The sequence below is a fragment of the Hemibagrus wyckioides genome, linkage group LG02 (genome assembly GCF_019097595.1).
Source record: "Hemibagrus wyckioides isolate EC202008001 linkage group LG02, SWU_Hwy_1.0, whole genome shotgun sequence".
Lineage (NCBI taxonomy): Eukaryota > Metazoa > Chordata > Actinopteri > Siluriformes > Bagridae > Hemibagrus > Hemibagrus wyckioides.
The window spans coordinates 4,066,428-4,076,427 of record NC_080711.1 but is presented as its reverse complement, the minus strand read 5'-3'; the positions used below and the strand labels follow the sequence as shown (position 1 = coordinate 4,076,427).

Genomic DNA, 10,000 nt, shown 5'->3' with positions numbered 1-10,000 from the left:
AACCGAGCAGAGAAGATGAGCGATGAGATAAGAACATCGTAAAGTTAAAAAAAAAGAAAAAGAAAAAGATTGCCGCTGTTTACGCCTCAGAGAGGAGACGGTCTCTGAGGAAGTGCGCAGAAATGCATGGAAGTGAAGTGAAGAAAAGAAAGGATAAAGAAAGGAGACTGCTGTGGACTGGGGAAAGACGGCGAGGCTAAAATGGACAAAAAAGGAAATGGAAGGAAGGAAAGGATATACAAAAAAATCCAGAATGAAAAAAAGTCAGAAAGCTGAGATGACTGGAATGTAGATTTTTGTGAAAACTGAAAGAAGACTATCATAAAAATATCAGAATAGTGGGTGTGGCCTAATATTCAAATGAGCAGAACTCAAAGCATTATATCAGCCTGTTAAATTATAGAATTATTATTATACACCGGGCTACGCTTGCTAATTGCTAATTTAGCTTTTACATGCTAATTTTTATTTTTTATGATGCCATTCATGCATAAAAGCTGCCACTTATGAGTTCTTGATATTTTTTATACGGGTTTTTTGGTCCTTTTTTCGGTCAGGTCACTGGTTTGTTACCTGATGGTGTTCACCTGTTTCATTCGTTTCCTTACTCTTACTAACTCTCATGATGTTGTCTTATTACGACGTCTTTGAACACTCGTTTATTTGCTATACTCGTTTATTTTGACGAATCACATCAGCCTTGTGATGAGTAACGAAACATTAAGCATGCCTTGCTGAATGTTAGCCCCGCCCACTTTATATAAAAGAGGGGAGTAAGATGCTGGGGATAAGGTAGATGCTGGAAAGTCAGCACATTTTCACACACTCATCTGGTTTATATATGTGAAACGGTGCGATTCGAGCTGTAGGAGTCGAGTGCCTCCTCGGGATTCTTTCGAACCCGAGTACTGGTTTTGTTACTTGTATTTGGACTTATCTCATTCGGCGACATTGTCCCTGCTAAATATGGACTTTGGCTTAAGTGAGAGTTTGTCCAAATAACATTTGTGTTGTCTTTTCTTTTCATGTGTAATGTTTCAAGTAATGTTTGTTTTAGATAAGACTTCAGTCTGCACTCTGGCGCAGGCTAACTAACTGATGTAAAGAGCTGAGCAACAAAAAAAAGCTAGTTATTTTAAGAATAGTTGTTTATTTAGACTTATATAGTCCTGGACATGATAATGGTCAGAATCAGAACAGTTTAAACCAAGCTAAAAACAATCTGATTATCTGTGATGCCTTTCCACCTCTCTCTGTCTCTCTCTCTCTCTCTCTCTCTCTCCTCTCCCCCTGTCTCTCTCTGGCTTTCTATCTTTGGCTCTCTGTCTCTCTCCGTCTCTCTCTCTCTCTCTCTCTCTCTCTCTCTCTCTCTTTCTTTCTCCTCTCCCCCTGTCTCTCTCTGGCTTTCTATCTTTGGCTCTCTGTCTCCCTCTCTGTCTGTTTGTCTCTCTCTGTTTGTCTCTCTCTCTCTCTCTCTCTCTCTCTCTCTCTCTCTCTCTGGCTCTCCTGGCACTGGTACCCCAGCAGACTTGCTGCCTGAAACGTGAGCACACAACCCCCTCATCCTTCACCCCGTCCCTTCTGTCTGCTCCTCAGAAAGCTCTATGTAATCAGAGCAGGTGAACAGGGCATGAGATCTCACACAGCGTGAGGACCTGTGATCAACAGTTTTCCTCCTCGCACCTCGTGGAGACTTGTGGAGACTTGACAAAACAAAGCACGCTCTCTCTTTTCGAGTTTCTTCTTCTCCTTCGATTAGGCTCGGTGTAAATTGTTTCGTTGGAGAGAACTTCTCATTATCTCTCTGCGATGTTTCTGCGGGAACGGAAAGCGCTTGACGGTTGCCTAGCAGCCCACAAAATGCTCTTAGATTTAGCGGGTAGGGATCGAGGGATGGAAGCACACGCTTGTCACGGCCGTGGCATGTAAACCTTACTACACACACACTCTCACAAACACACACACACTCACACACACTGAGTGAATTCTCTTGAGGTTCCTATTAAAAGATTTCCTCCTTACTGCCAAAGCCATGATAGGATGATGCTTTGAGTAATTTGATAAATCTGTCCCATGGAACGGAGACATGTCAAAGACACATTAATGATTCAGGATGAGAAATGATTTAAAGGGGCTTCGTTTACCAAGAACCCTAATTAATGTGTCTTAAAGATTAAGCTAACCTAGTATATACCACAGAGCTGTACACAAGTGTTGATTAATCTTCTACAGCAGGACAAATCACAGGTTTATTTGAATGCAGTAGGATTCTATTTAATACACTATTATTATTATTATTATTATTATTATTATTATTATTATTATTATTATTATTATTATTATTTTGATAGCAACAGGGACTTTTATTGTGAATTCCACATAATCGGAAAAGACTTTTACACCGCACTTTACTAGAAATAGAGCGTGAAGCATTAGTAATGTGAAAGCTGATGTGTGTGTGGAACAGAAAGTGAACCGAGTACCGAACCCGAGACTACCTGTAGGAGGCGGTGTGAGCGATTCCTGTGAACTCGTACTCTGCCCTCGAAAATTCAAATTAGCCTGCGTGTGGGTTTTATCCGCAATGACATCATTAGTTTCTACCACCCAGGTGTAGGATGAGTGGCATGTTGTGGGAGGTGTTGTGTTCAGAGATATGTGGAGAGCAGATCCACAAAACTAAAATAATGAAATAAATATAAATAATATGGTTGTGTTCTCTATGCATGATGTATTGCGACGTAAGATAAAAGCCAGGGTTCGACAGTATCAAGTGATTACAATCACACTCAGAGGACTCTGCACAGGAGGGGAAGGGAAGTGGAACAGTAAGATTACAGGGTGAAGAGGTGAAGAAGGTACAGAAGTTTAAGTGCTTGGGGTCAACAGTCCAGAGTAATGGAGAGTGTGGGAAAGAGGTAAAGAAGCGAATGCAGGCAGGTTGGAATGGATGGAGAAAGGTAAGAAAAATATCGGCGAGAATCCCGGGTTAAGGTGTACAAGACAGTGGTGAGACCAGCCATGCTGTATGGTGTAGAGACACTGAGGTAGAGACAGAGCTGGAGGTAACAGAGAAGATGTTGAGGTTCTCTTTGGGAGTGAGACGGTTGGACAGGATTAGGAATGAGTACACCAGAGGGACAGCTCATGTTGGACGTTTAGGGGACGAAGTTATGGAGGCCAGATTAAGATGGTTTGGACATGTTTAGAGGAGGGAGAGTGAGTATATCGGTAGGAGAATGTTGGACATGGAGCTGCCAGGCAGGAGGCAAAGAGGAAGGCCAAAGAGGAGGTATATGGATGGAATAAATGAGGATATGAAGCTAGTGTTGAGGATGCAGAAGATAGGGATAGGTGGAGAGAGATGATTCGCTGTAGAGACTGGAAAGAATGGAAAATTCTTTGAGACATGAAAATAATCAACGTCGTGGTTGTAAAGAGAACTCTGTTCATCGCTGACATCATTACTTTCCTGTTACAGCGTGCCTCAGGAGCTTTATTCCTCGTGTTAGGTGCATTCATTAACGAGAATTCTTAATGATGGCTACGAAATGCTTGAACAAGAAATTAGAAAAAATAAACCCATCACTGCTGACAGCTTTATTAACAGTCTGCTGATCCTATTCTTCCACCAGACTGCTAGGGTATAATAAATTAATAGTCTGGACACATAAACTGCACGTCTCTAGTGACATGTCCACCCCCGGGATTAATTCAGGGATTAATGAGCTCACAACGCTGTTAAATAAGCTGTGCATTTCAATAAATGCCCAATAACACGATGTTGGAAAGCTTTTACACTGTAACTGCTTACGTCATTTAGAGCTGTGATGCTTTGGATGATAATATTTAATAAGTATTTAAGTACTATATTTATTTATTTATTTATTCATTCATTCATTCATTCATTCATTCATTCATTCATTCATTCATTCATTCATTCATTTATTTATTTATTTATTTATTTATTTATTTATATATGATGTGTTTAATAAAAGCAGTGTCTTTGGTGGTGAGTGCTGTTTACAAGATGCTACTTGGACAAACAAGTGGGGAAATGAGCTTTTCTGATGATTTGTGGATTTAAGCCTGACTATTAAGATCTTCTGCTCCGTTCCTTTTGAATGTAGGACTGTTATCACCAATTAAATACCAATTAATCGAATCACTTTACTATTTCTTCTGCTGTATAGCTGTAAATTCTGCATGGGCTCTGGTCTGCTCGTGTTAAAGGTGTTGTGAATGTACACGAGCCAGTGTATCGATCCAGCTCGACACCATCATGGGTGTTCTGCTGCTCTGTTAACAGACTGACTACCAACTGCTCAGTGTGTGTTCTTCTCAGAATGACTGTGTGTGTCTCTCGTAAATCTGTACAGCAAATAACTCATCGCCTGGACCAACTCCCAGGATTTCTACAGTTGATTTTCTCAGCTCCTTCGTCCCGATGCCACTCCGGTCACTTTGCAGCTACGTTTGCTGTCTTGCAAAAGAAATTTGGAGTTTCTTTGTTTGTTCAGATTCTTATTTCTTATGTTAATGAATGTTGAAGTGTTTATGGCACATCCTACTAGTATTACTCGTTAATCAGTGGCCTTAACACACAGGCCACACCTCCTTCACTGGAGCTAAACACACAGGCCACACCTCCTTCACTGGAGCTAAATACACGGAGGCCACACCTCTTTTACTGGAGCTAAACACACAGGCCACACCTCCTTCACTGGAGCTAAACATGCAGAGACCACGCCTACTTCGTTAGAACTAAACACACACAAACCACGCCTCCTTCACTGGAACTAAACACACAGAGACCACGCCTCCGTCACTGGAACTAAACACACAGAGACCACGCCTACTTCATTGGAACTAAACACACAGAGACCACACCTCCTTCACTGGAACTAAACACACAGAGACCACGCCTTCGTCACTGGAACTAAACACACAAAGACCACACCTCCTTCACTGGAACTAAACACACAGAAGCTACACCTCTTTTACTGAAACTAAACACACAGAGGCCACACCTCCTTCACTGGAACTAAACACACAGAGACCACGCCTCCTTCACTAGAACTAAACACACATATCCACACCTCCTTCACTAGAACTAAACACACACATGCCACGCCTCCTTCACTAGAACTAAACACACATATCCACACCTCCTTCACTAGAACTAAACACACACATGCCACGCCTCCTTCACTGAAACTAAACACACAGAGACCACGCCTCTTTCACTAGAACTAAATAGACAAGCCACACCTCTTTCACTGGAATTAAACACACTAAAAATCCCGCCTCTTTTACAGGTACTAAGACACAAAGCCACACCTCCGTCACTGGGCCTCACTAACATTGTCCTTCGACTCTCTTGTTTTGTTTATTGCTTAGTGATTTGGATTTCCATGGCTACAGCATCCACATTGATTTATTTCTCATTGCGTAAAGTTTCGAGCTGTCACTAAGAATCGGTTGAATCTTCCCGCCTCTATTCATTACCTATACATTCGTATACAGACAAATATAAACACAATAACGATGAATTTCCCCGAATGGCACCACAGACAGCAGTTCAGTGTTATTAAGCAGCATGTCAGCTATTTCTTTAACACCCCATGAAGGGTTGGGCACAGATTAGTTCATTACTCTGATCTAGATCACTAACTAGAGTCGGAAAGAGCTAAATATAACATCAGCCCTGTGGTTCAAACATCAGGCAGCCTCCCACGAGGGAGGAAGATAGCAAACGAGTGAACGAGAGAGAGAGAGAGAGAGAGAGAGAGCAGCATCACAGCCTGAGGAAGAAAGAGTGGATGGATAAAGAGATGAAGGTGTATGAGGGCCTTAACATGGACGAGGAACTGTTGATGCTGCTAGTGCGGATGATGAACCACCACATGGTGTGCTGCAACATGTGTGAGAGGAAGGGCATCAAGCACACACACACACACACACAGACATACACTCTCAGAAATGCTGATTAGCATCATCAAAATGTGACATAAATGTGGAACAGTGGATGAAGTCCAAGCAGACTCACACTGTAAAACATTTTGAAATGGTCAGTTTTCAATCAACATGCCCACTGGTGGACTTTAATTCTTGATTAAAATCCCGCATGTGAAATATTTCCCTGATGTGATTATATAAACTCCGTCTAAACAGAATCCTGGGTTTGTGTAGTACGAGGTTTCACACTGCTCCTACTTTCCCCCAGGGTTAACATTGAATCCTGGCTCTTCACAATCTGACCTTTCACACTCTACATTCCTAAACCCCGCCTTAACCTTCTTCTTATTTATTTGCGTATCAACAACCCTGATTGGATAAAAATACGGCGCTTTAAATAACTTCTCGTCTCACGCTTTCACTTTTATCGGTGAGTAAAACAAGTTCAGCTCTGTTCTTCTGCAGTCCAGCAGGTCCTGTTATCTTTCACAGCTTTATCATCTTTGTAAGTTTGTCATGTAGCTGACCAGACGTCCATTCATTGATTGTGACGTATTTCCTCCTCGCTACGCCACACACTTCTGTGATGTTCGAAATGACGTTTTGCCACCCGACTCTATCAACCGAGCAGTTTTTGTTCAGGTTTTCACCTGAATCTGAGGCTCAATTTAAGCTTGATCTTTCAGCGCTTGTTTATGCGATCACAATTTTTTCTCTCAAAAAAATCCACATAGTTAAGATATAATATATAAATATATATATATATATATATATATATATATATATATATATATATATATATATATATATATATATATATATATATATATACACGAAAACATAGAAACATTGTACCCATGAGGTTCACACTCCACATCCCTGTACGCTGATACATTTGGCCTAGAAGACTTTGATAAAGTGGGACGGATTATTAAGAGGACACACACACACACACACACACACACAGATCATTTAGAATTTCCCTCATGCACACTTCATCCATTTGCATCTCTTTACATTATTACCCGAGTTATTTGCAAAAACAAATCCAGGCTACAGCGCGTGAGTGTCAATAATGAAATATTCGGCTTCAAATAAAAAATAACAGCAGTCTTTAAATTCAGGACAAATAGAAATATTAGAGTACGTTTCTGATGGAAATCTTTTAATGTGGGTGTTTTTCAGAGACGATAGAAAAGTACTGATATGATAATAATAATAATAATAATAATAATAATAATAATAATAATAGCACTACAGGACTGAACAGTACGTGAAAGTTGTAAGGGCGGTAACTATGGTAACGATCTGTTCGGAACAGCGCGAGAAGCGCTTAATGGATGTTTATCTGTTGTAACTTTAACAAATAAATAAATAAACAAATAAGTCAGGTTATTAAAATAAAAAAGGTTTATAGGTTTAACTTACTTTGGCCGTCGAATTTGCGGATGATGGTGTCCAAATAGGTGTTCTGGAGAGCGACGTGTCCACGCCGAACAGGCATTTTTTATTTTATTTTATTTTTTTGGCGAGAGAGGAACGAGAGACACGAAAAGAAACGAAATTTCTCGAAAGCCGGTCGCTTTCAGTCCACTTCCTTCACGGGAAGCCAACAACGGAAGGATGTACGATGTTATCAGAGCGCATGCTGACGAAGAAAAACAGCGTTAAACCGCCAAGTAGCAGAAGAGAGAGAGAGAGAGAGAGAGAGAGAGCGAACGCGAGTCGTCGCGCGACAGCGAAATGTCACCGAGTTCTGGCGCAAAGCGGTTGCCAAGGCGATTAAAGAGAGCGCGCGCGACACACACAGGATTAGTGAGAACTTTCTCGATGAAATTATTATTATTATTATTATTATTATTATTATTATTATTTCTCTTTCAATGTTTTAATTCATATATAGAAAGAAATCTCTCACTATTCGAAATCAGGTCTGAAAACAAGGAAGAATCGGCTTGAACAAGAAAAACGGAATTAAAATGTTTGCGCGCGAGACAGCCGGAAACAACCAAAGGAAAAAAGAAAAAAAAAGAAGAGGAAGAAGAAGAAGAAGCTCAAAGCGAAACAAAACATAAACGAGCTCCAGTTTTAATCGCTCGGTGCCGGTGACCACATTTAGACTGTGGAGAGTCGACACAGCTGTCACTTTCTGACAGAGCCCAGATGTGCACTCTTCACCTTCACAGCATCTCTCTCTCTCTCTCTCTCTCGAGCGCGCGTGCCCTTTTTATCTATACTTTGTTCAGTCTGATTCATCATCGTACTCCTGTGCTTGTGCTTGTGTGTTAGACTAAAATAAATGCAATTAGGTGATGAAGGTGTCACAGAGTCACAAGTTCATGTTGCGTGACGTCACGCCCCTGTGCAATCGCCATCTTGTGACGCATATGGAGTTCAAAAGTTGATATAGAGTTAATAATCAAGTGCAATTACCATGGTATGAATGTCCTTAGCCTGGCCTAAAACCTGGAGCTTATGTCACAGATTCCGAACAACTTCCTATTTTGTGTTCCGGCAGCTACCGTGACCTTTATGCAAAGCGATCACACTTCCAAACCATTATGAAAAGTCAGAGCAGCACAGCGAACACTGACGAGGCCAATTATTGTTTTGTTTTGTTTTTTTTGGCTCGGTTACGCAAATAAAAGCGCATAAAAAGCTAGCAGCATCGTTGTAAAAACAAAAGCAGCACCAAAAGGGTTTGCATCACCAGTCATGCTGTGCTCAGTAGAGTAAGTGAGTGGACAACTGACCATCACACTGATATGTGGTTCTCACACAGATTGTTGGCACAAAGATTGAAGCACATAATTGAGGAGAATGTATTTGTACACGTTACAGTTTCCCTTCACTGGAACCAAAAGGCTTAAACCTGTTCCAGCGTGACAATGCTGTTCTTGTGCACAAAGCAAAGCTCCATGAAGACACAGTGTGTTGGCCATACCACTCTGAGAACGCCGGCGCTCCTCTGGGCTGTGGTAGCTCAGTGGTTAAGGCATTGGACTACTGATTAGAAGGTTGTGAGTTTGAGTCCCAGGTCCATCAAGCTGCTGCTGCTACTACTGGGCCTTGAGCAAGCCCTTCACCCCTAATTGCTCAGTTGAAGTTGCTCTGGATAAATGTAAATGTTAGTACTTGGATGGGAGACTGCCTGGGAATACCAGGTGCTGGGGAGGTGGTAGCTCTGGGTTGTTGATTGGAGCAATCATAGCTGACCCTGTGCTCTGACCCCAACCCCCAAGGATGGGATATGTACACCAATCAGGCATAACATCATGACCACCTGCCTAATATTGTGTTGGTTTTCCTTTTGCTACCAAAACAGCCCTGACCCGTCCTGCACTGTGTATTCTGACACCTTTCTATCAGAACCAGCATTAACTTCTTCAGCAATTTGAGCAACAGTACCTCGTCTGTTGGATCGGATCACACGGGCCAGCCTTCACTCCCCACGTGCATCAGTGAGCCTTGGCCGTCCATGACCCTGTCACCGGTTCACCACTGTTCCTTCCTTGAACCACTTTTGATAGATACTGACCACTGCAGACCGGGAACACCCCACAAGAGCTGCAGTTTTGGAGATGCCCTGATCCAGTGGTCTAGCCATCACAATTTGGTCAAATCCTTTCACTTGTCCATTTTTCCTGCTTCTAACACATCAACTTTGAGGACAAAATGTTGACCAAATACTCCAGCCTCCATGGATTGAGTGTGTCGTAGCCTAGATGTGATAGCACCACCCGGTGTCCTGGAGGATGCACTGCCCATACAGTTTGGAGAGTTCACATTGAGACTCCTTATTTTCGTATTATATTGTCCATTACATTTGCAGAACTGAAAAACGTCACTTCTTTCGCTAACCTTGAAATAAGTAGGTCTCTGAGGAAGTGAAAGGAAGAATTGCCCTGAATAAAGAGCTAAAAAAGAACAAGAGAGGAGGGGAAGGACGGTGAGGATGCTTGAAAAACAATCCGCACATGCCGAAATGAGAAAAGAAGAACAAATGATAATGGAAGGAAATGGTAAAAGAAAATGTCAGAAA

The 10,000-nt window shown here is 41.7% G+C and overlaps 1 protein-coding gene across 1 annotated transcript in view; it reads right to left on the bottom strand.

The window, feature by feature from the left end:
- Positions 1 to 8,124, bottom strand: part of kcnh6a (potassium voltage-gated channel, subfamily H (eag-related), member 6a) — a 47,921-nt gene extending 39,797 nt beyond the window's left edge. The window contains exon 1 of the mRNA XM_058418342.1: positions 7,387 to 8,124. Coding sequence (XP_058274325.1) covers positions 7,387 to 7,462 — 76 coding nt within the window. The 5' untranslated portion in view covers positions 7,463 to 8,124. The remainder of the gene's footprint in view (positions 1 to 7,386) is intronic.
- Positions 8,125 to 10,000: the final 1,876 nt, after the last annotated feature.